Source organism: Musa acuminata, chromosome BXJ1-3 (genome assembly GCF_036884655.1).
Source record: "Musa acuminata AAA Group cultivar baxijiao chromosome BXJ1-3, Cavendish_Baxijiao_AAA, whole genome shotgun sequence".
NCBI lineage: Eukaryota > Viridiplantae > Streptophyta > Magnoliopsida > Zingiberales > Musaceae > Musa > Musa acuminata.
Window position 1 is genome coordinate 45,222,127 of NC_088329.1, and position 23,585 is coordinate 45,245,711.

General features: G+C 45.5%; 4 protein-coding genes and 1 long non-coding RNA gene across 7 annotated transcripts; 4 read left to right on the top strand and 1 right to left on the bottom strand.

The window, feature by feature from the left end:
• Positions 1-14: 14 nt before the first annotated feature.
• Positions 15-3,601, bottom strand: LOC103979808 (L-galactose dehydrogenase). The gene is made up of 5 exons (XM_009396023.3): positions 3,276-3,601; positions 2,962-3,190; positions 2,385-2,684; positions 1,058-1,186; positions 15-324 (listed from the first exon to the last, which is right to left on the bottom strand). Exons 1-5 carry the CDS (start codon positions 3,443-3,445, stop codon positions 193-195), a joined length of 960 nt encoding a protein of 319 aa, XP_009394298.1. The 5' UTR covers positions 3,446-3,601; the 3' UTR covers positions 15-192.
• Positions 3,602-8,650: 5,049 nt separating this feature from the next.
• LOC103979807 (transcription factor bHLH18) lies at positions 8,651-10,835 on the top strand. Of its 2 annotated transcripts, none has more exons than XM_018824074.2 (5): positions 8,651-8,796; positions 9,145-9,189; positions 9,304-9,801; positions 9,879-10,253; positions 10,334-10,835. In XM_018824074.2, exons 1-5 carry the CDS (start codon positions 8,791-8,793, stop codon positions 10,397-10,399), a joined length of 990 nt encoding a protein of 329 aa, XP_018679619.2. In that variant the 5' UTR covers positions 8,651-8,790; the 3' UTR covers positions 10,400-10,835. The 2 variants fall into 2 exon arrangements, with proteins under 2 accessions (XP_018679619.2, XP_009394297.2); XM_009396022.3 differs by having other exon boundaries at positions 8,655-8,886.
• A 133-nt stretch (positions 10,836-10,968) lies between these two features.
• Positions 10,969-15,438, top strand: LOC103980061 (leucine-rich repeat receptor-like serine/threonine-protein kinase BAM1). Of its 2 annotated transcripts, none has more exons than XM_009396345.3 (2): positions 10,969-14,699; positions 14,787-15,438. In XM_009396345.3, the coding sequence occupies exons 1-2, from the start codon at positions 12,092-12,094 to the stop codon at positions 15,188-15,190; spliced, it is 3,012 nt and encodes a 1,003-aa protein (XP_009394620.2). In that variant the 5' UTR covers positions 10,969-12,091; the 3' UTR covers positions 15,191-15,438. The 2 variants fall into 2 exon arrangements, with proteins under 2 accessions (XP_009394620.2, XP_065001148.1); XM_065145076.1 differs by having other exon boundaries at positions 14,807-14,971.
• A 2,385-nt stretch (positions 15,439-17,823) lies between these two features.
• On the top strand, positions 17,824-21,246 carry LOC135634649 (uncharacterized). Its single transcript, XR_010495416.1, has 2 exons — positions 17,824-17,963; positions 20,836-21,246. It is a non-coding gene; the product is annotated as an uncharacterized LOC135634649 (long non-coding RNA).
• Positions 21,247-21,716: 470 nt separating this feature from the next.
• Positions 21,717-23,196, top strand: LOC103979804 (uncharacterized). Its single transcript, XM_009396020.3, has 2 exons — positions 21,717-22,122; positions 22,212-23,196. The coding sequence occupies exon 2, from the start codon at positions 22,256-22,258 to the stop codon at positions 23,054-23,056; it is 801 nt and encodes a 266-aa protein (XP_009394295.2). The 5' UTR covers positions 21,717-22,122; positions 22,212-22,255; the 3' UTR covers positions 23,057-23,196.
• The last annotated feature ends 389 nt before the right edge of the window (positions 23,197-23,585 follow it).

Genomic DNA, 23,585 nt, shown 5'->3' on the forward strand with positions numbered 1-23,585 from the left:
AGTTGGTCTTAGTGTTCAACAGAGTAACTAATAAAAACATTATCATCAAATATTACAACTTTATGGGTCGTTTCTTTGTTTTTATTGTCAGACATTCAGAAAACAAAGTCGATTAGAATCAATTTTATTCTTATAAATGCTTTTTGGGAACTCGACGTTTTCCCCTTCTATCATGACCTTTTCATCGAGGGTTTAACCTTGCTGGATGCCGCTTGGCCATGTCTGGGTTTTGACAGGCTCTAAAATAGCTTCAACCTCATGTAGAAGATCCTCGTCGATTCCCAAACTCGATAATTCTAGTGCAGCAGCAACATTTTCCTCGACCTACAAAAATAAATGTAGTCAATCCATGAGGAATTCTCATGCAGCCATACAACAGGCAATACAAGAAAAAACATCATCGTTTGGTGTCCATCTCTTGGCATATCTTAATATCCAAGTTTGCTTTAGATCTCAAGGATCCACCTGGACTTGGTGCACCACCATATATTAGCCTTTTAAATTGAATGTGTGTTCCCGGATACTGGAAGTCACATCAATTTGAACTTTCCACCTCTTATCAAATCGACTGTTCTAGGACTTTCATACCGGCAGCAGCAGATCTTGCACATACCCTTAATCAATCACTTATTTTCCACACAAAATGCTCAAATTAGGATAAGATTATGGAGATTTCAAAGGACAAGCCTGAAACTTTCATCCCCTCTGGACCAAGGATATATCCTCATTTGCCCATGAAGTACCTCTTCTCCTTGCACAATAGCAACACGACATTGCCGCCACCATTAGCTCAGATTATGTGGGGCTTTAATTGCATTTACTTGTGGGTTTAAGTTTTGTTGTCCCCCTTGCTTGAATTGTTAAAGTTTTGTCAATCATCCAATCCAAATTTTATGTAACCAAAAGCCATTATCTGATCCAGTATTAGTCATTCACAAACGGTCTCATGGTTCTTATGATCAATGGTAGGCATGTTATTCTATTAGCTTGCCCATGAATCCAAACTCATCCTTGACTACTAATGATATAGCAGAAAATGCAAAGAAGAATGCGGTACCTGCTTGGGAGAGTTCATACCAACCAGCACAGTAGAAATTTCCTTATTCATCAAGCTGTACTGTAGAGCTATCTTAGAAATGTTCTTCCCCTTTTTCTTACAATGAGCAACTGCAGCTCTGCAGGCAGACTAAAAATGCAAAAAATTGTTATGAGGCTCAAAAAAGCTCATGCCAACCTATGTTGGTAAACACAACAATCATTAATTGCAAATATAGAACTCAATAAAAAGCTCAATATCTTTCTCCAATATTAAATACAAAAACTAGAATGTCTATACCGTCTAGAAAAAGAATTGCCCACTGATTCAAATCTTCACACAAAGGTTGGATATTGATATGGGAAAATGACACTTGGTAGACTGTCAACATCTTAGTAACAAATGACCAATACTTCAACAATACGCGGCCAACGTACCATATTAAAAGAGGACGCTTGAATCGATAAAGGAACCATTAAATGACTTTGACATGCTTGAATTTGACGCACAATTAAACGCACAGCAATGTCTGGATAACTAAGGTTGCCACCTCAAATCTCCAACTCTGGTTCTCATGGACATTCTCACGGTCATAAGTTCTATTAATATTAACTCCTAGGTTATAATCTCTGATCTATTCAATCCCTCTTTAGATTCAATATTAAATGAATCTATTCCCTATTGCTAGCTTAAGCATTAGAAGGGTTTTGTAGGGTACGCCCCCGACATAGTCTTGCAGGGTTTCGGTACAAGGTCTATGTGATCTCATCCCTAATCAGCGTGCAACATTCTCGAGAAAGGGCTCCAAATCATCTTCCAATCTTATTATTCTGAATCTTATGGATTGCAGTGCCATAAGTAGGATTTTCTGAATGTCTAATTAGACATTGACTTTCAACCATAGAACGCAAAACCGGTCAGTTCATTAGTGGTTTCGTTGGTACTTACTGGATTGCTGAATGGAAACGAACCACGCCCATTTCAGGCAACTTAAAATACTGGTTCCGGACACCTCTGCTTTAAGATAATTTGCAGAGAATGCTAGCAAAACGCAACATCCTTCCACACTAAATTATTGTAGATTCAGTTAAATTGGTTTGCAAGATAGCACTGTGGTAAAAATTGGTTTAGAAGAAAGCACTACAGTTGAATTGGTCCACAAGAAATTGTTACGGTTAAACTGGTCTACAAGAAGGTGCTACTATACTCATCACTAAATGATCAAAGATTATGATGTTCCTACCACACTGAATTGTATTATAAGATACTTAGCTTGCTAGACTTCAGACCACCACTTACAACATACAGAAAACCAATAGAAACAAGGAAACCACAGGAGAAAGCACACCTTGAGTTCTGATGATGCAGGATGCCACTCTGGTGGACCATTATCTGTGAGAAGGCCCATTGCAAGTGGCGAGGCACTGATCACTCCAACACCCTTGCTTTTCAAATACGGTAGCAAATCTAGCAGGGCTGAATCATTTATACTGTAATGACAATATGAAAGAATAACATCAACTGAACCTGGTGGTACGCGATCGAGAACATAAGTGAAAATCCCCAAAGGCAGACCGGTTATTCCGATAAATCTAGCCTTTCCTGCCGCTTTTATCTTTTGCAATGCAGGAATGGTCTCATTCACAATCTGTCAGTTAAACCAAACCATTCACGATTTCAGCATCAACCATCTACGAAATAAGAACCAACAATTAAGGCACAGTTCTGGTTGCAAATGAACAAATGCGACGGCAAGGCATGGATCCTAAGAATAAAATCCGGCCCTCAACTCAGAATGTGGACGAAAGACACAAATCGAGTAACTTGGCAACACAGAGATAGCATAGCTAATGAATTAATGGAGTAAAGTCGAGCCCTTTAGCCCATCAACAGAGAAAAAAAATCCAAGGTAAATAGAACAAGACCTGGTCGAGGGATCCAAACTCGATGTCATGGCAATGGAGAATATCGACGTAATCCAACTTCAACCTGGCGAGGCTCTCGTCGATGCTCCTGGTCACCCTCTCCGCGCTGAAATCGAAGCCATCGATGTAGCGGCCGCACTTGGTGGATACGACGATATCTTCCCTGGGCACGTTCAATTCACGGAGGCAGTTCCCGAGCACACTCTCCGAGACCGTACCCCCGTAATACCTAACAGAAAGGAAGAGATTGGGCAAGGATAAGAGAAAGGCGGCACCTTCCAATAGTATACAGAGTGAGAGAAAGAGAGGCGAACGGGGAGGTGTCGAAGAAGTTGATGCCGAGTTGGAGGGCAAGGCGGACGGCGGCGAGGGCGTCAGCGTGGGAGACGTGGCCGAAGACGTTACCGAGGGGGGAGGCGCCGAAGCCGAGGCAGCTGAGCTTGAGGCCGGTGTTCCCCAGCTCCCGCCGCTCCAATATCGCCATGGTCAACCGATCCCCTCCCGACGGTAGGGTTCCGAAGGGAAAGAGAGAGATCGCCGCTGCTGCTGCCGCTCTGCTTCTTTGTTACCCAATTGAATGCGAAGCAAAAGGTGCGGCGGCGAGTGGGCCGCGATGGCTGCAGGTGGACTCCCACAACAGCGGCATCAACTATTGGCTAATATTAGATTTGAAGGCTGGAATTATATATGTTAATACATATTTTATATATATATATATATATATATATATATATATATATATATATATATGTATATATATATATATGTATATATATATATATGTATATATATATATATATATGTATATATATATATATGATGAGGATAATAATGGCGACAAGACTTGGGCTAACGTCAGCTGTCCCAGATGACGCCTCACGCTTCGATCGACTCGACAACACCTGGTCAAACGGACCAGAACGCCGACCGAGGCACATTAACGTCCTACTCAGGCTCGGTCCTTCACACCACGCCAACACCAGTGCCATATGCTACCAGCTTGCCCCCTGCAAGCGGGCACATCAGGAAACAGTAAGCTTCCCTATAAATACCCTCGCATTTTGAACAGGAAGAAAGGAGGGAACACACGCACAAAAGACCTCTTCACGTCATCTGACTTGATCGTCAGGAGAGGAGGAGACAACTTAACCAACAAACCCCCTTTACCATCCACTGACTTGATCGTCAGAGGGGTCGGGCCGAGCACCCCGACCCGACCTTTGTGTAGATGTGAAGCTGAAGGTCCCCACCGGATGCGCAGGCGAGGAGTTCTTGCCCGGAGGAAATAGCGACCTCGTCCCGATCGGACCACCGTAATCGGCCGCCTCAGTAGTCTCGAAGAACGTCCCAGGGAGATCCCCATCATCCGGACTCGAACCGAGCCTTGTCGGCCCCGAGGCCACGGCTCAAAGTTGTTTATATATATATATATATATACATATTCATCTTATGTAAAACTGTGACAGAACAAACAAATGATTAACTATGTAATCATCAGCTCAGTTTATAATAACGCGACTCGTGCTTTGATTGCTATCATCGTTACGTGGTTATTAAACGAGAAACCTCTCAATTTTTGGGGATCTCAGATCGGCCTTTTGGAGAACTAAATTGGACAAGTGAAGACATGTTTGCATGGATCAATCATTTTTTTTTTTGTTTCTTTTGTATGATGTTGATCTTATTTCTAAGAAATAGGATTTGCTTTGCTGTTTTAATCATAGATTTATCATGCTCGAAAAATATGTTTATATTGTATCGGATGTGATGTAGACATGATTAAGATCATGTGTATGTGTAGCTGATGTGTCATCATCTAGTTGTCAGTATCATATACTATTAGATAATAATCTTATATCTATGTGGATGGACGTATTATCGATTGATATATGTCGAAGCATGAATTTCTATAAACAATATGACTACCTAATAAATAATATAGTATATGTTATAAGTAGTTACAGACATAATCATCGTAAACAAATTAACAGATTGTGTAATGGCCCTCGAGGCTCTACCGTAAAAAGGATCGTCTAGGTATGCCTAGAGACAAAAAAGATAATAACAAATCTACCATATTAGTTCGACAAGTCCGACTAGCTTGGTTCATCTAAAATTATTACTAACTTAAAAATCAGAATACCAGAATCATCTCCCAACTTAGTTTTGTAGGGTTGGAAATCTTGACATATTTTCCCAAAGACTGGCTTGAAAAGAAATCAAGCTGGATTTGAGTTAACTTCCATCTCGGGCAACTCATAATTGACTTTAATATTTTGGCGCTAGAAGGAGGATCAACTGTTATGGCTCAAGAAAATCCTCATACGATCATCTTAAGCAAACCCTAAAGATCTTTATTTAAAATCTCTCATGGTCGACAAGAACTAATAAAGTTTCAACTTGAGAAGTAGATCTTTTTGCCACTTGTTGACCATCTTGTCATTGATTTGCAATGATAGGATCTTCACTAACTAGGCGGAATCTCTACTATCGATGAAGGTAGTGAGCCATATGTGACAACCGATAGTCCCACCCTAGAAGTATTAGAGTGACAGGGAATGATGTTTTTGCTACTGTTGTTGCGATATCTTGGGGCCAAGGGTCTTGGCCCACTCTTCTTTTGACCTCTCCCTCAGATAAGGAGAGTTGGATCCCCTTGGAGGGCCCATTGACGAGGGTACCTCCTTGTGATGCCTTTTTTTATTATAAGGAGGTGGAGACATAGGGAGTGCTAGAGGGTGCTTTTGACCAGTGTGGGGTCCACTAGACCCCCTTGGGTGCTAGAGGGTGTTTTTGACTGGTGGGCGAATGAAAAGTGCTCTTATTGGCCTCTTCTTCTTGAAGAACCTAGGTTGACCTGAGTCAGGAGATGACACTTTTCATTCGCCCACCTTGTCAGCAAGCATTGTATTCAAAGATGCTCCTTTAGAGGCCTATGTTTGTATATTGAAACAAAAAGAGGAGAAAAGAGAGATTATGTGATAAGTAGTTCAAATAGGCTCTTAGGTAAAAACAATTCTACTTCCTTACCCCGAGGAGTTGGGCTTTGGCCTACGTCGACGAGTCACTGTTCACTCATCTATAAGATATCGATGGACTCGGACAAAGTTAGGAATAGTCTTTTAAACTATCCTATTTTCAGCCCATGTAACCTTGTGGTGGCATTGAAAAACTTTCGATTAAACCAATTCAAGTTGATTGGCCACTCATCAATGGGTCATTTAGCCATGACTTCTCTTTGTTGTAGGCGGGTATGACATATGTAGCTATATCTAGATCTGCTCATATTCTCCCACTCATTGATAGGGTGGTATGCTCTACACGTGCATTGGTTAAACCCCCATGTCGTTGTATGAAGATGACACTGGTAACATGCGCTACTGCACTCGGCCTTATGACCCTTCATGTGTTATCACACTTGGTCACCTAACTCTATCGTACTATAACATTCGACCCTATGGTCCTTCGTATACCACTGTGCCTAGTCACTTAGACCTTATTGTACCACTGCACTTGGTTAGGATGGAGTGCTTAGTTGCTAAGATTCTCCTGCTCACTGATGGGGGGGCATGCTTGACATGTGCATTGGTTGAACCATAGTAATGATTTTTATCTCTACGTGGATGCACCATTGATGGACATATATAGAAGCACAAATTTCTATTAATAGCATGACTAACTAATAAACGATTTAGTGTTTGTTATAAATAGTTATAATCAACCAGCGTAATCATCTTAAATATATGGTATAACGGCCCCCAAGGCTCTATCATAAAAGGGGTCGTTTAAGCATAAGGACACAAAAAAAGTAATAACAAGTCCGTCAGACTAATCCAAGCTATCCAATGAGCTTGGCTCGTCCAAAATTATTACTGACTTGAATATTAGAGATGCGTTGTTGGGATCGTCCGCCGACTTAGTTTGGCAAAGTCGAGAGTCCAACTTGATATGTTTTCCTATAGATCGGCTTAAAAAAAAATCATATTGAATCTGAATTGACTTTAATACATATTAATCTATAATGTTTATTATCTGAATACTAGATTAATAAATATCATAATCCAAATTAAATGAATCAGATGAAATTAATAACCAAAAACAAAAAAGACTACTTACTAATTCATATCTTCACAATATGTAAAAGGATAACTGATTCAAGATGTTTAAGCTTATTAAACATTTTAATGATAATATACTCACTAAGCCCAACTTTATGACAACTCTAATTTGTGACGTGTCTTTAACGTTACATGTAGGTAGCTTCTTTTTACTCGAATTATATATTATATTTAGTAGTAGATAATTTCTTATTCGTCATATCAATATTACACTTACTATTTGAAGTATACGTAGCTTCGCCATAGAAATATAAACATTGGAAAATTGTCTCATGTATTGCTTTAAGTTGCCATGAAATCCTTAACTTCGAGATTTCATCATACATGCTTGACTCCTTAAGAACTAAGTGCAAGTGATGTGCCAAGTCAACAGGTCTAGTATGAGGGACTGTTCATTAATTAGGTTGAGATTTGGTTTAGATGATTGCTTAGTGTTATTAGTCAATGATGTGGTATGTTGGCCACTGAGAGCATGCAGTTGGCCAGTCATCTATCCATTTGAGTCACTAATCCTTCCATGTATTCCATAGATAATTATTTATTTCCATCTGATGACTTCATCTTAGAAGTCCAATTACTACATTCTCCAACTGAGTTCACCATATGCATGGCTCATTGATTCCTTGAGGAGGATAAGAAATACCTCAGCTTCTTGCTCAGAAAAGACTTTTGTTACACAGAAACTATCAGTCATCAAGTGAAAATGATTTGTTTCTTTACTTCAGACATAAAAGTAACTTTTCTAAAGAGTATGTTCACAATATTAGATGATTGATGTAACTCCCACTTGTATGTTCAGCTTGTCATGCTTGCAGGAGCACATGATGGCAAGTAAAATTATAGAAGACAAGAACAGTTGCACCTGTGAAGAACAGTCCGATATAGAAGACAAGAACAGTTGCACCTGTGAAGAAGAACAGTCCACTGGGATGCTAAGTGGGTGAATTGGAGGTCACAGCCATGGCTCCAAGGCACTGTTCACATCCCACAAAAGGGATATTCCGTAGCACCATTTATTTCTTTGACTGTTCACTTGCTGGAGTCAGAAGCTGTCTCAGTGTCACAGAGATCTATAATAGCATGACAGAAGATCCTGAGAATATGGCAAACAAAACTGAAACAAGAACAGTACTGCACCATTTCCCAGAACAAAATAAATGGAAATGTGGATTATTCTGGTCATATTAGGAGACTGACATACGTTTCAGTGCAAGATATGACAAAAAATGCAATCTGATGCTGCAGTGTTCTTCTGGATTTTAGCTTTGGGAACTGTTTCCCAAGAGTCACAGATCCTTTCCTTGCCCAGTAAAATTGTAATCACCACTCAATGTGCTCCAGTGACAGAATCTTACTATGATTCTACTAATCATCCTTCCACTCTAAATATTTTTTGGTTGGGCCACAATGAAACATATGTATTCTGTTTTTTATTGCTGAATGGATCCACAAATCCACCGCTGGAATGGTTTGATGATCCACCCCAGAAAGGATCTGTTGTTGGCATCCTCGTGGAGGCCTCCAGGCCTTGTAATTATCAATAAAGAGATAGAGAAATAGTAAAGAGAAGGCAGAAAGAACATGGAGGAAGAGTTTCCCAGCCTTATAAGAGGCACAAAAGGCTCCAAGTTCTTGATGCAAAGATAGTATATGTAAGAAGCTCAGTTGGCCTCTGCTTCAAAGGAAGAGAAAGGAGGACCTTAACCTTCTGATGCAGGCTGGTCTTCTTCTCTCTGTCTCATGAAGTCATTGGTTCCTCAGCTATCCTTTGGTTGTCTTGCATTGATCACCAAGCTTTAATGTTGTTGTTAGTGCATATCAAACTCTTCAAATTTTTATATGATTTCAAGCCTCAAAATTTTTCATTTAGAGCTTTTCCTCAACTTATCAAATGTTTCATCTCTGAAGCAATTTCAGATCATATAATTATGTAATAATTGGACACTATTTTCCTTTTCAGATATTTTTTTCTGCCTTGTTTTCTCTCATTCTCCCAAGGTTTTGTTTCAGAAAGCAATGATTTAGCATGAGTTTGCACTTCACTGTGCATTGATTCTTGATTCAGGTTTCTGTCATGGAAGCACAAGCTGCGGGATGGAATTCTGATGTGGTGAGGAGATCAAACTCAAGAACTCTGAACGATTTCATCTCAACACAAAGTTCTAACGAAAGAGAATTCGTAGATGATTCATGAATAATTTGATCTTTCTTCCATTACCGACAGGGAATGGATGGAAGTTTCTTTGGTCAGTGGGAGGTGATGGATGAGCTCACGGCGCAAGTAGTCGCGGCGGCGCTTGGGCAAGACCTCCAGCAATCCATCTCCTCGGAAAGCTACGACTCATTCCCTTCGGATCAACCACCGGCGAGCACCGGAAGACCAAGGGGAGCTCTCAAGACTCGTAGCTGGAGCTCTTGCACCACCGAGCAGCAGAACTCTGCTCTGGTCCCTACTGCCTCCTCTCCCAGCATCCTTTCCTTCGGCAATCCGGAATCACCCACTGACCAGAACAACATCTACGGTTGTCTTGGTGGTGTGGTGAAGCGAAAGAAGGAGATGGACGTTCTCCTCCACCATGGATCCAAGAGGAACTATGACACCATGGTCGGGCAGGGAACGACTTATCACAACAAGGATCACATCATGGCTGAGAGGAAGCGAAGGGAGAAGCTCAACCAGAGATTTATAGCTCTATCGGCCATCGTGCCTGGCCTCAAGAAGGTCTGTTCTCGATCGAAGCCGCTCGATGATCCAAGATGGCAAGGATCGTTCCTCTAACTTTCTGTCTCCTCTTGTAGACGGACAAGGCTTCTGTTCTTGGTGATGCTATCAAGTATCTGAAGCAACTCGAAGAGAAGGTGAAGGTCCTCGAAGAGCAGGCGGCAAAGCGGACTGTCGAGTCTGCAGTTCTCGTCAAGAAATCTCAGCTCTGTGCCGACGATGACAGCTCCTCCTGCGATGAGAACTGTGAAGGGCGGCAGTGCGGTGATTCCCTCCCGGAGATCGAAGCCAAGATTTCCGAGAAGGCCATCCTCGTCAAGATTCACTGCGAGAACCGCAAAGGAGTACTGGTGAAGGCACTCTCCGAGATCGAGCAGCTGCACCTCTCTGTCGTCGGCGCAAGCGTCATGCCTTTCGCCACTTATTCTCTCGATATGACAGTGATGGCTCAGGTAAGATGCGACTCTGTAGATGGAAGAGGGATCCTTGTTGTTGGTCTCATAAATCTGCTTTGGGAATGGTTGGTTAACAGATCGAAGAGGGGTTCGACATGAACGCGACGGACGTCGTGAAGAAGCTGAGTTCTGCTTTCAGATAGCTTACATGAAGACTCTCTGTCCTTGTACTGCTCTCGCTCCTAATCGAAAGGACTTATTCCCCACGCATCTCAAAGACCATCATGCCTGGGCTTCAAGCTTTCTCTTCGTCTTCGCTACATACTACGTCGGAGAAGAAGACTAGCACGGTTATGTTCATGTGGTCTTCGCTTAACCTTTCTGAAGGCTTCTTGTGTGGAGTTTGCTCAAAGAGCAGACCTTTCTCTTTACGACGTTTGACTTCCCAAACCTACTTGTCGGCATCCTGTGCAATCTTCCTTGTTTCCGAGAGCTTCGGTGCGGTAGCAACTCCTCTGTTTCTTAGGATGTCGAACCCCACTTGCCTCCCCTTTCCTGTGTGTAAGAAACAGGAGAGTTGTTGCTGTACAACTGCACAATAAAAGTACCTACATATATGGTGGCTAATGAATTCTCATATCATTTGATCGTTTAGCTTTGATGCTTGGGTGTGGATGTCTCTTCCTCTGTAAGCATCCCAAGACTAGGCCATCCGGACATACACCGTTTTAATGCGGTAGGTGGACAGCAGGACATGACCAGATTTACATCGAGCAAGCATCTGTGGAGTGAGCAAGATGGAGAAGATGGGCACTGTGCAACCTCAGCTAGAGGACATGAAGGTGTACCGCAGAGCTCATCGGATTCTCACAGAGCCACTGCATTCAGTGAAACAAGTCTGGGTCAGAACCAGGAGAGATCGATGGCGTGTGATGGCGAGCAACCTCACCAACTTCACCCTTGTCTCATTACAGTCATCCGACAGTGTTGTATGCTTCCTTGGAGATCACGTTGATGAACTGAATTGGCTGGAATTAGAGAGATGGAGGATGAGAAGGATTTCTGTTGGCTCGGAAGGGATGAGAAGGGAATCAAACGGAAGGAAGGACACGGCGCCAGCTGCCGGAGACGGGGGACCGCCAGCTTGGTGGAGTCCTGAGCTCATCTTGTACTAGTAATGCAAGCACACAGCTATATTATTTGTGGGGATCGATGAACTGTTCTTGAAGGCGACGACTCGTGAGAGCGAGACCGTGAGGAGCCATTGCGAGATGACGGTGCAGTAGCAGTGCGAAGTCTAGCTCAATAGAATAGTGTGGCAGCGGCAGTCCATGGAGATGGAGGTTAGGTTCACCGTGGAAGATGGATCTTGGCCAGCTCAGTGCACCAGCGAGGTTGGGGTAATGGAGAGTGGACGAAGAGCTCTGTAATTATTAGCAGTAGCTGCAAGACATCATTAATGGAGATGTGAAGGTGAACATGGAGCAGTCTGTAGTGCAACAAGGAAGGCACTGAATGATTGATCCCATCTCAGGCCCAGACACTATTTGGATCTCATGCGTATGGCTCTGTTCTCTTGCATGCATGCAGAAAGCCAGTTAGGTGTAGCATCCATTGCCTTTTGGTTCCATCACTACCACCCCAAACCTACCGCACAGTTACCATTCCCTCCATCGGTAACATTCGAAAGTTCCAACAACAACGCTTCTTCTTCTTCTTCTTCTACCTTTTCCCTCTTCCAACAATATAAACGTTAACAGAGATCGAAGCAAAAGCCCACAAAAGACTGAGTCTAAAACCCACGCCCTTCACCCGATACTCTGCAGTCCTCGTCGGAGCTCAACTCAGAGCTCGCTAGTAATACTATTACATAAGCGAGCGTGAGCGAGAAGGTAATGGCGTCACTTTGCCGCCACTTCCTACTCTTGCTCCTCCTCATCCTTGCTCCCGGGAAACTAGCCAAGGTGGCGGAGGACGCGACGGAGGTCGAGGCTCTCCTTGAACTCAAAGCTGCTGTATCAGACCCCTCCGCGGCCCTCTCAGCCTGGAACTCCTCCGACGGCGTCGACCACTGCTCCTGGCCGGGAGTCGCCTGTGACCCGCTTCGGGGCTCCGTCGTCTCCCTCGACCTCTCCGGACTCAACCTTTCCGGCACGCTTTCCCCTGCCGTCGGCCGTCTTCGTCACCTCCTCAACCTCTCCGTCGCTTCCAACTCCCTCTCCGGCCCCATCCCCGCTGACCTTTCCCGCCTCGCCGACCTCCGCCACCTTAACCTCTCCGACAACCTCCTCAACGGCTCCTTTCCCTCCGCCCTCGCCCACCTGAAGAACCTCCTCGTCCTCGACCTCTACAACAACAACCTCACCGGCCCCCTCCCCGCCGAGGTCGCCGAGCTACCTAACCTCCGCCACCTCCATCTCGGCGGCAACTTCTTCACCGGCGTCATTCCCCCGGAGTTCGGCGGCTGGGAGTTCCTCGAGTACCTCGCCGTCTCCGGCAACGATCTCGGCGGCCCCATCCCGCCAGAGCTCGGCAACCTCACCCGCCTTCGACAGCTGTATGTTGGCTATTTCAACAGCTTCGTGGGCGGCATCCCACCCGAGATAGGCAGACTCGCGGCGCTCGTCCGTCTCGACATGGCCAACTGCGGCCTCAGCGGCGCGATCCCGCCCGAGCTCGGGAACCTCCAGAATCTCGACACTCTGTTCCTCCAGGTGAATGGTCTGGCCGGTGATATACCATCGGCGCTCGGCCGCTTGCGCAGCCTCAAGTCCATGGATATCTCCAACAATGCCGTCACCGGCGAGATTCCCTCCACCTTCGCCGACCTCCAGAACCTGACTCTGCTCAACCTGTTCCGCAACAAGCTCCAAGGGTCGATCCCGGAGTGCGTCGGCGACCTGCCGGCGCTGGAGGTGCTGCAGCTCTGGGAGAACAATTTCACCGGTGGGATCCCGCAACGACTCGGTGAGAGCGCTCGGCTCCAGCTCCTCGATGTATCGTCGAACAAGCTCACGGGGAACCTACCGCCGGACCTGTGCTCTGGCAACAGGCTGCAAACTCTCATTGTGCTACGGAACTTCCTCTTCGGCCCAATACCAGAGACCCTTGGCCGGTGCGAATCACTCGGTCGGATCCGTATGGGGCAAAACTACCTCAATGCATCGATCCCTGATGCTCTCTTCAGCTTGCCCAAGCTCTCGCAGATCGAGCTCGAAGACAATCGCCTCACCGGCGGGTTCCCAGACACCGGCAACGCCGCCATCTCTCCGGACCTCGGCCTGATTAACCTCTCCAACAACCGGCTCTCAGGACCACTCCCGCCATCCATCGGCAAGTACACCGGCGTCCAGAAACTCCTCTTGAACCAGAACCAGTTCTCGGGCCGTATCCCGCCGGAAATTGGGAGGCTGCAGGAGCTCTGCAAGCTGGATTTAAGCGGGAACCGGTTTTCTGGCCCGATAGCGCCAGAGATAAGCCGGTGCAAGCTCCTAGCTTTCGTGGACGTCAGCCGGAACGAGATATCCGGCGAGATCCCACCAGATATTGCCGGAATGAGGATCTTGAACTACCTCAACTTGTCTAGGAATCACCTCGAAGGGAGCATTCCGCAATCACTCGCCACGATCCAGAGCCTCACGGCGGTCGATTTCTCATATAATAACCTCTCCGGCCTTGTCTCCGGCACCGGCCAGTTCAGTTACTTCAATGTGAGCTCGTTCGTCGGCAATCCCGGTCTCTGCGGTCCGTACCTCGGTCCCTGCAGCTCCGCGATTAAGGGTACCGGCTCCCCTCTTGCATGGGGATCGCTCTCGGCCTCCTTCAAGGTGCTAGTGGTTGCTGGTCTCCTCATCTGTTCCATTGCCTTCGCCATCTCCGCCATCATCAAAGCTGTGTCACTGAAGAAGGCAAGCGAGGCCCGAGCGTGGAAGCTCACGGCTTTCCAGCGTCTCGACTTCACCTGTCACGATGTGCTCGACTGCCTGAAGGAGGAGAACGTCATCGGAAAAGGCGGCGCAGGCGTCGTGTACAAAGGCGTCATGCCCAATGGCGAACAGCTTGCGGTGAAGCGGCTCCCGGCGATGAGTCGGGGCTCGCCGCATGACCATGGCTTCTCGGCCGAGATACAGACCCTCGGGAGGATTCGGCATCGTCACGTTGTTAGGCTGCTGGGTTTCTGCTCCAACCACGAGACCAATCTCTTGGTCTACGAGTACATGCCCAACGGGAGCCTTGGCGAGGTCCTTCACGGGAAGAAGGGCGGCCATCTGCTTTGGGACACCCGGTACAAGATCGCCGTCGAGGCTGCAAGGGGACTCTGCTATCTCCACCATGACTGTTCGCCGCCGATCCTGCACCGCGACGTGAAGTCCAACAACATCCTTCTCGATTTAGATTTCGAAGCCCATGTCGCGGATTTCGGGCTCGCCAAGTTCTTGCAAGACTCTGGCACGTCCGAGTGCATGTCCGCCGTCGCCGGCTCCTACGGCTACATTGCTCCAGGTACTTCGTCGACGCTGCTGAACTCTGTTCTTCGTGCAGAAACCCTTATTTCGGTAATTGGACTGTTTCTCCAAATTGATTCCGCAGAGTATGCGTACACGTTGAAGGTGGACGAGAAGAGTGATGTGTACAGCTTCGGCGTGGTGCTTCTCGAGCTGGTGACCGGAAAGAAGCCGGTGGGCGAGTTAGGCGATGGCGTCGACATCGTTCAGTGGGTTCGGGAGACGACAGACTCCAAGAAGGAAGAAGTACTTCAGATTCTGGATCCCAGGCTGCCCACAGTTCCCCTGGACGAAGCCATGCATGTCTTCTACGTCGCCATGCTGTGCGTCGAGGAACAGAGCGTGGAACGCCCGACGATGAGGGAGGTTGTTCAGATACTAATGGATCTACCAAAAGGACATGGCTGTGACGCACCCATCAAGGAAGTGAAGGAACAGCAGCAGCAGGCTGCAGAAAACTCACCACCACCGGATCTCCTCAGTCTTTGAAATGCCGGCACTTGGATCGGAAAGCTGTCGAAGGGTGATCCACGAACCTATCACTTCAAACCCGTCCATGGTGATGGCAATGTCTTGTGAAGTTGTTTGTCTTATTACAAGGGACCAACTTGAGCCTTTAGATCAATCTACTTTACAGGGACAGAAAGAATGTCCTGATATCATTTATCTTGTTCATGAAAGACAGAGGCCTTCCTGTTTACTCTGTGTCAGTGATCAGTACTCGTTTCGTGCGCCTTGTATCATATGATGATCTGTAATGAGAAATAATGGGAATAGAATAATGTCCGGCCTTTGGCACACCAATTGAGATGGGCTCTGAAGAACCTCGCCATAGCTCTGTTTGGCGTGCCAGAGGTGAAGTCGAGCCCAAAGGCTAGAAAGAAAGGACACGAAGGCCTCATCGTTGATTGCGTCAAAGCGAGTCAATGGTGTTAGGGTAAACAACCTTATGGTCGGCCGACTGCCCCGGAGGAGGCTCCACGGCCCGGGGCGCGCGCTTCGTCTGTAGTCCTGCACACAGGTCGGGTCGGGAGACGTGACCCGACCTCTCCGACGATCGAGTCAGTGGATGGCGGAGGGGGTGGAAAGAAGAAGAGTTTGAGATGTCTTTCTGGTATTTTTTCCTCCCTTTCCCTCCTCCTGCTCGAGGGTATTTGTAGGAAAGCTTGCTGTGGTCTGATGTGCCCGCTTGCCGGGGCAAATGGTGGCGTCTGACATAGGCGTTGCGTGGCGTGAAGAATCGAGCCTACGCGGGTGTTAATGCGCCTCGGGCTGTGTTCTGGTCCGTTTGACCGGGTACCGCCGCGTCGATCGAGGGGTGAGGCGCGGCTGACGTCAGCCGAGTCTTGTCGTAATTATTATCTTCATCAAATGGCTTATGATCCATGTTCCGACATGAACATCCCACCGTCCACATTTTCTGGATCGCTGAGCTGTGTTATATGTGAGACGGTGAGCACGTGGAGCACTGCTATGGTGGATAAGAAGGTGGCTCCTGCACCACAAGATGTTGGTAGTGTTAGCATAAACAACTTAAAACCGTGGTCTCGGGGTCGACGCGGCTTGGTTCGGATCTGAATGATGGGGGATCTTCCTGGGACGACTCTTGAGACTGTAGAAGACCGACTACGGTGGTCCGATCGCGAAGGGGTCACTGCTTCCTCCGGGAGGGGGCTCCTCACCTAGGCGTTTAGTGGGAGGTCTTCGTCTTCGCACCTGCACACAAGTCAAGTCGGGTCGGGAGAGTTCGGCCCGACCCCTCCAACGATGAAGTTAGTGAATAGTCGTAGGGGTTTTTTTTCTTGTTTCCTCCTTTCCTCGGAGCGCGAGAGTTTTTATAGTGAAGGTTATCGTTGCCTGATGTGCCCGCTTGCAGGGAGCAGGATCGTACTCCTGGTAACGTCTGACATCGACATTGGCATGGCATGAAGGACCGAGCCTGAGGGGGATGTTAATGTACCTCGATCGACGTTCCGATCCATGTTGATCATGTGATGTTAGGTTAACAGAGACGCAAGACGTCATTTGAAGCAGCGAACGTAAACCCGAATCTTTTTGTCATTATTACCCTCGTCAGGCAGCTGCCGGCCGGCATGATATTCCACGGGCTTTGTCGCCCCTTAAGGTTTGACGACTGTAAGAGAGGGGGGTAGATTGATTAGGGGAGAAGACGAGAGATAAATCGACAGGAGTAAAGACTCGAGAGAGAAACGACACTCGTGTCGCGATCACACGCACAAGCAGCCACAGAGAAGAGGGAGGGAGGAGCAGCGGAAGCCACCGGGCGGCTTTGCTTCCGCGACACTCCAACGAGGCGTTCGCCCATGATCGCAAGATCCAACAGCGCGCCTGGTCCCTCCGCTCCGCCCCTTGCATGCTCTGTTGTGCGCGATGTTCACGCCCCTGGCGTCACGACAGGGCAGGTCGCCATCTCGTTGCAGGAAGAACAGTGTTGTAGGTGTACCATGTCAATCTGTGTGATCGCCACATCGATCTCCTTTCTATATCATGCTTCCACCACCACCTACCAACCAAACACAAAACAAGTATGACTTCATTATCTTCGCTCTCTTTTTATCTTTGGGGAATCTGATTTGTTCCTCTCTGATGCGTCGATGATACCTCATATTTCACCTCTTCTGTCAGCTACTGTGAATTGGCATTAGTCTTGTTAGACGAAAGCTGGTTTGGCTCCGAACATGGCAAAGATTCCAAGTGATCCCCCATGTCTGTCAGTGACTGAAGCCTGTGAGTATGTGAAGTTACGTAGGAGAAGAGGGAGGTCACAGAGACGGATGAGGACAAAGGAAGGAATGCCTTCGGCAGCCGCAGTGGAAGACAAGGCCAAAGCCAGCACAGCTACGAGAAAGGGCCACCTTACCACCCTCTTTCTCGCGCACACAACATAAGACAGGGAAGAGGAGAGGCGGAGAAAGGAGAGAGCGAGAGTGCCCTTCTTCTGCTGCTGCTGCTGCTGTTGCTGGTGGTGGTATGGCGAAGCCCAGGAAGAAAGCCTTCCTACCCTCCATCTTTGAAAATGACGAGACTGCCCCTAGGTCTTGGGTCGATTGCCCCGACCATACGAGGGCTTTTTCGTCAATGTAGCAGGCCCCTTACCCCTCGACCCCGAAGGAAGGCAGACAGGACGGAGCCAGGCAACAAGAAGCAGGGCGGGCGAGTACGAAGAGGAGGGGGGGAACCGTCTCTTCTTCGTATGTGCGATAGGGTCGGCATGCGGATGATCCACGGCGGGTCGCTCATGGTACACAAACTTCTCTTTCCTCCCTCTTTCCCTTTGCGAAGAAAGAACAAACTAGCATTAGGGTTTGGTTTCTTGATTGCTTGCTGTCTCCATACTGATTTAGCCCCTTCCCGCATATTTGCTCCATATGGTGCGATTTTGACATGTTCGAGTGGGGATATTCTCAGATCTTGTTTGCGACCCTTCTATTCCCTTGTTTTTGGGCCTTGTGCTCTCATCGAGATGCTGAATTCGCGTAATGCTTGCTTCTAGAAATGGAGAGAATGACCAAGGCTAGTGTTTGTGGAGTCTGGAAATCGATTCGATCATGAACTAATGATGAGAGGCCTTCTCATTGTAGTTGCCGATAGGTGATTTATCTTTTTGCTGGACCGAGAGTGTCTCGAGCACCTGAACGGACGGCAGCCTATGCAAAGACCGAGGTCGAGGTTTCTGACATGGTTCTTGATGCCAACTTATGTCAGGACCGATGTCGGATGGGGTTTCCGATATGGTACTTCGGCACTAATGCCAACTTATTCAAAGACCGAGGTCGGATGAGATTTCCAACATGGCCCTCAAACACGAAGTAACAGATCAAATATGGTACTTCGACACTAATGCTAACTTATGCAAAGACCGAGGTCGGATGAGATTTCTAACATGACCATCAAATACTAAGTAACAGATCGAGGTGAAAGTCAAGAGTAAACAGTGAGACTCAATTACTATAGTCTGATGGGATTTTTATGATTGGTCGAATTGGGAGAAATATTTCATGGTATAGATGAAATATTCTAGGGTTATTTTGTGTTGGGATGATGCCCACCTGACTCAGTTGTAAAGGTCGGATGAGATTTTCAACATGGTCTTCAAACACTAAGTAACGGTGGAAGTCGAGAGTAAACAGTGAGACTCGATTGTTGTTGACTGTCTTAACCACGTCGATCTAACTGAGTTGCCATGTGTTGGGTCCTGATTGGATGAGTATTTTCCCTATCGGTAGCTATAACATTTTGGCCCAATTTTGATCTTGTCCGAAAGACAAGAAGAGGTCGGATTGTGTCGTTTGTTATTCCATGCATATTTTTCCATCTATTTTGGCCTCGCTTAAATCCTAAATCCACTTCACTTGGTACAAGTTTTTTTTTCCAACAAGGTGGCAGCTTTTAGTACAGTCATGTTCATTTGTCCTGATTTCTTGTCAAACATCTTGTTCTTCGTTGGGTAAGAGATTGTAAGTGTTTATAATGTAGGGTTACAGCATATTGATTTTGACTATTGAAATAATGTTTCTTTTATGCATCATCCATCCCAAAGTATTCATACTGATCTATCATTAGAATATGATAATGCTACAAAATCGGAAGGAACTATTCTTATAAAGAACTTGTCAAAAAATTTGATGTTCGACTCCTGGTTGTCTAAGCTTTTCAAAAGCATTTGGAGCAGCGCTCTGCAATATACATCCTTTGTCAAATTTTTTTGTCTTAAATACACCATAAGTTTTGGTGAGGCATTTGGGGGAACAAGATTAAAAGCATTGATTGATGGAAAATAACAAATGTTGATGAACTGTTGAGCTGCTGGGGATACATTTTGTTTACATGAATAGGAGATCGGAAATGATTTCCGAATTTGTTTCTGAAATATACTACTGTGCTTCTTGAGGGTGAAGAATGCTGGTGCTTAGTGCTGAACCACAGGGGCTGTTACATTAGAATTGGCTTTAAGATTTGATTGTTTCTCTCCTTCACTTGGAAATATGTTATCATATGCTTGGGTGTCATCCGATCCTGATCCTTGATACTTTGGTTTGTGGAGTTTTTATTATAAAATCTCAAATAAGAATTCCTTAGTGACTTGGGCAATAAAATATGTTTATGATATATAGTATGCCTTAGTCCCATAATCTTCTGCTACTTCATGTGAAATAGTCTTAAGCACCGCCTGTGGTCCACCAGTTTCTTGCTTTTTTTCATCTTATTCATTTTTATTGGCCATGTAACCTGAAAACTTGCTTCATTTGAGATAAAAATGATACTCTTCCAAATTACATTTTGGAATTTAGCTTTTGTGTCAGCATTGACAACAAGGAGAGATGTCTAATTTAAAGTTCAGGAGACGCATATCTATAGGATGAAATAGCCACTAATCATGCATGCATGTTTAGCAGAGGGCCAAGGAGGTGCCTTAAAAACTAAGGATGTGCATGAGATTTGACGTTTTGTTGATCAACAGAGAGGAAGAAAGACCCGAGATACTATGTATTAAGTGCAGAAATGATTGTGAAAACTACAACAAATAGCTGTATCTCCTGGTTGTTAAATGAGTCATCATACGGCACATCCAACTTATTAGACAACTAATGATGATTGCATTTAGGTTTACGCCACAGCTAAATGGACAAAGGTTTCATTTTGGACCTTTATAAATCCCTTTTCTTCTATACAATCTGCCAGGTAGTTTTCCTAGATGAAAGTTGTGACAAGGAGTTGCCCGATTATTGCATTAACTTAAGTTGCATAACCAAGAAAGTTAACTTTCACTTCTAAACGAAAAATTCAAGGCCATGAAATTGCTGCTAATGGATGAATAATCTTTTCTAATTTAGTGTCATCAGAGAAGCCAATTTCTCATCCAAAGACTTTTGATTTATGTTTAACGTAGCTTCTGGTTTCAGGCTTAAAAAATTTATTATTATTTTACTAAGAGAAACCCCAGTGGCATCTGGACAGTTAATTGGATGTGTGCCTGGCAAACCTAGTATCTTCATTCTCTCTCATTCTCTCTCTGGCTTCTTACTGAGAAATTACTTCTACGCAAACAATTAGCTGCTATTTTCACAGTTTGAGCAAGATTTGTTAACATTTTTTATTGTTTTCCTTTGCAGATCCCAACTATTTGTTGTGGTCGGAGGGATCGTAGCTTTTGAGACAAATATTCTCCCCTGCTGGAACTTGATGTTTAGTATAATTGACAAGAATGCATCCTTATGGCAGAGAAGTTTGCATGCCATTTGTGACTCTCATTCTTGCTTTTGAGGTTTTCTTTTTTGCTGGTTGAGATAACTTTTCCACATTGGTGATTCATTTCACATCAAGTCAAGGAATTTTATCTTTCTTTCAAATGTGTCGGCTGTGATGAACCTATCAATTCAGCAAACTATTATTGTGTTAAAGAAATTTGATTTAAGTAGGTGAGAGACTGATCATAGTGTTCATGTATATATTTTAGTCACATATCATTTCTGCAATGAGGATTTTAGCAATGGGTAGATATTGGTAACTTGTTCACTGATTCAGATTCTATTCATCCTCATCTGATGATGTGCACAATTTGCAAGTTCTGATATTTTGGTATATTTTTTTGTGAAATTGATGGATCGATTATCCTATCAATAACCTTTTATTAAATTAATAAAATATAATTTTATTATATGTAATCTCTTAATTATCAATTATATTCTTTTTCTTATATCATTTTATTTCCTAGCTATATCGTTGTCACTCTTCGTTGCCATTGTTCATCGCTCATGATTACGAGACGAAGAGGATATTTATGTTTAACGTCGGCTCATGATTATGAGACGAAGTTGGCATTTACGTTTAACGTTGATCGATCGATCGTTATAAGAAAAGAAAAAAATTTATTTACATATATTTATAAAAATATATTTTTAAAATATTAATAGTTTTTAAAATAAGACCGTAAATACCAAAAAAGAAAAGGTTTCTCGATATCCCATCTCAGACTTTTTGTGAGTATTAGATAGCGTGGTGGATCGGGTTGACCTCGTCGCCTTCTTGTCCGCTGAACGTTCTCGTGTCGCCAAGCAGCAAGTCAACGCTGACCGACAAGTTTGCTTGGGGGAGTATTTTGCTGACTTCCTAACATAATCTTTCTCTGTAATCTTGTTCTTGGAAGGACTCATCGAGGAGGAAAGGAAACCGAATTAATGGGTTGAGATCCTCCTTTTTCATGAAGCGGATCGGAAGATCTCTCTTCTCAACTCTTACCAAGGAATTAGGTGAAGACCTGTTCGTGCCGGATTGATGCTATTCGTGCAGCATCCAACCTTTGACCACGGCGGCATCCCTCATTTAGATCGCCTCTGCTTACTCTTCCTCTCCTCCATCAGCAAACCCTCAACAAGAAAGGAAGGCAACCCCTCGTTCAGGTACGTTCTGCTCCTTCCTCTCTTCTGATGCTTCGTATGATTCATGATATGATTTCGGTGGATGCTTGTGCACCTGCGAACTAGTACAGGTGGGTGATCGAGAGGAGCAAACTTGGAAGTGGAGGAAGACAGGATGCTGAGGCAGGCGTCGAGTAGGAACCATAGAGTGAACGGGGGGTTCAGGGAGAAGAACGCGCTCCAGATCGGCGTTCTGGTCGCCGTCTGCCTCTGGCTGCTCTACCGGATGAAGTGCTCTCACGACCAGAGGAAGGCATATGAGGACAGGTTCGGAGATGATGAGAGGGTCGCCATGTTCGGCAGGGAGGGGCTCCTCCCTGACACGTTCGAGGTGGCTTCGCTGTCTGCGGAAGGCAGAACACATGTGGTGAAGCATGAGGAACTCGAGAAACAAGAACACGAGGAGCGATCGCATGAGGCTCAAGAACAGAGTTTTAAGGGCGACGACGCTTCCAGCGAGGTCGTCCATGGCGGCCATGAAGCAGAGCACGAAGAACGGGCGCAGGCGGCGCAAGAAAGAAGCTTCGAAGCCGATGATGCCTCCAGTGCTGTCGATCATGTCGTTCGAGTTAAAGAATCCGTATCTGGAAATATACTGTTCGATCCAGCTGAAACAACTAATTCCAGCCTTGTTCATGAAGGAACTGTGCTGGAGAAGAGGCCTTCCTCAAGAACAGCACCTGGTGAATCAGATAAGCAAGAAGAATTGGGGACGAGATCGAGAGACTCGTCGAAGGATGAAATCAATGTGCGGGACAATCATACTGCAATATCTGAAGACTGGAGAGAAGCAGAGAGAAACCAGTCGACGGTGGTGCATCCAACCATTGCTGTTGCTACAGCTGAGCCGGAAGTCCCATGGCAAGAGGAGTCCGATTCACCGGAGACGACGAACAACGTAGAGAGTATCAAGTGACGATGTGTGATAGGCTTGTTGTAGTAGTAGTAGTAGTAGTATGAGATTATAATTTGATCATCCATCACATGCCTTGAGATCTTCTGATCCACAGTGCAGACTTCTGCATAGAAATCGACATGCAATTATTTACCTGCTTACGGGAGTCGTGCTTTGGTTGAGCAGCCACAGACATCAGATATGATGGATGACCGGATCCATCCAAACTTTGTCCTTTTAGTATAATGATGCTTGGCATGCGTGCGACGATGATGTTTAGGTGACATTTTAATGCAGGTGGAACTCGTCATTCAAGGTTGGTTGGCCTGCAAAGATGACTGTGAGCGAGAAGGCGACCGCCGCCTGTACCGCCATGTATGCTAGGAATTACTACAGATGAGGGTATTATGAGCTGAAAGATTGATGACGGAGTTAAGCCTGAGGGCATCGCTTCGCCCTTATCATATCTTAATCCTTCTAGAACTTAGCCAATACACAGTCCATTTCTGCCCACCCTACGTAAAGTCTACTGTGTCTTGAGTCAGAGAGG

Excerpts from the sequence above, each read along its gene's own strand:
- LOC103979804 (XM_009396020.3), top strand. The coding sequence starts at position 22,256 with ATGCTGAGGCAGGCGTCGAGTAGGAACCATAGAGTGAACGGGGGGTTC.
- LOC103980061 (XM_009396345.3), top strand. The coding sequence starts at position 12,092 with ATGGCGTCACTTTGCCGCCACTTCCTACTCTTGCTCCTCCTCATCCTT. Across the intron at positions 14,700-14,786 it reads CTACGGCTACATTGCTCCAG|AGTATGCGTACACGTTGAAG; the intron begins GTACTTCGTCGA and ends TTGATTCCGCAG.
- LOC103979808 (XM_009396023.3), bottom strand. The coding sequence starts at position 3,445 with ATGGCGATATTGGAGCGGCGGGAGCTGGGGAACACCGGCCTCAAGCTC. Across the intron at positions 3,191-3,275 it reads AACTTCTTCGACACCTCCCC|GTATTACGGGGGTACGGTCT; the intron begins GTTCGCCTCTCT and ends CCTTTCTGTTAG. Across the intron at positions 2,685-2,961 it reads AGTTTGGATCCCTCGACCAG|ATTGTGAATGAGACCATTCC; the intron begins GTCTTGTTCTAT and ends TTTAACTGACAG.
- LOC103979807 (XM_018824074.2), top strand. Across the intron at positions 9,190-9,303 it reads CGGGATGGAATTCTGATGTG|GGAATGGATGGAAGTTTCTT; the intron begins GTGAGGAGATCA and ends CATTACCGACAG. Across the intron at positions 9,802-9,878 it reads TCGTGCCTGGCCTCAAGAAG|ACGGACAAGGCTTCTGTTCT; the intron begins GTCTGTTCTCGA and ends CTCCTCTTGTAG.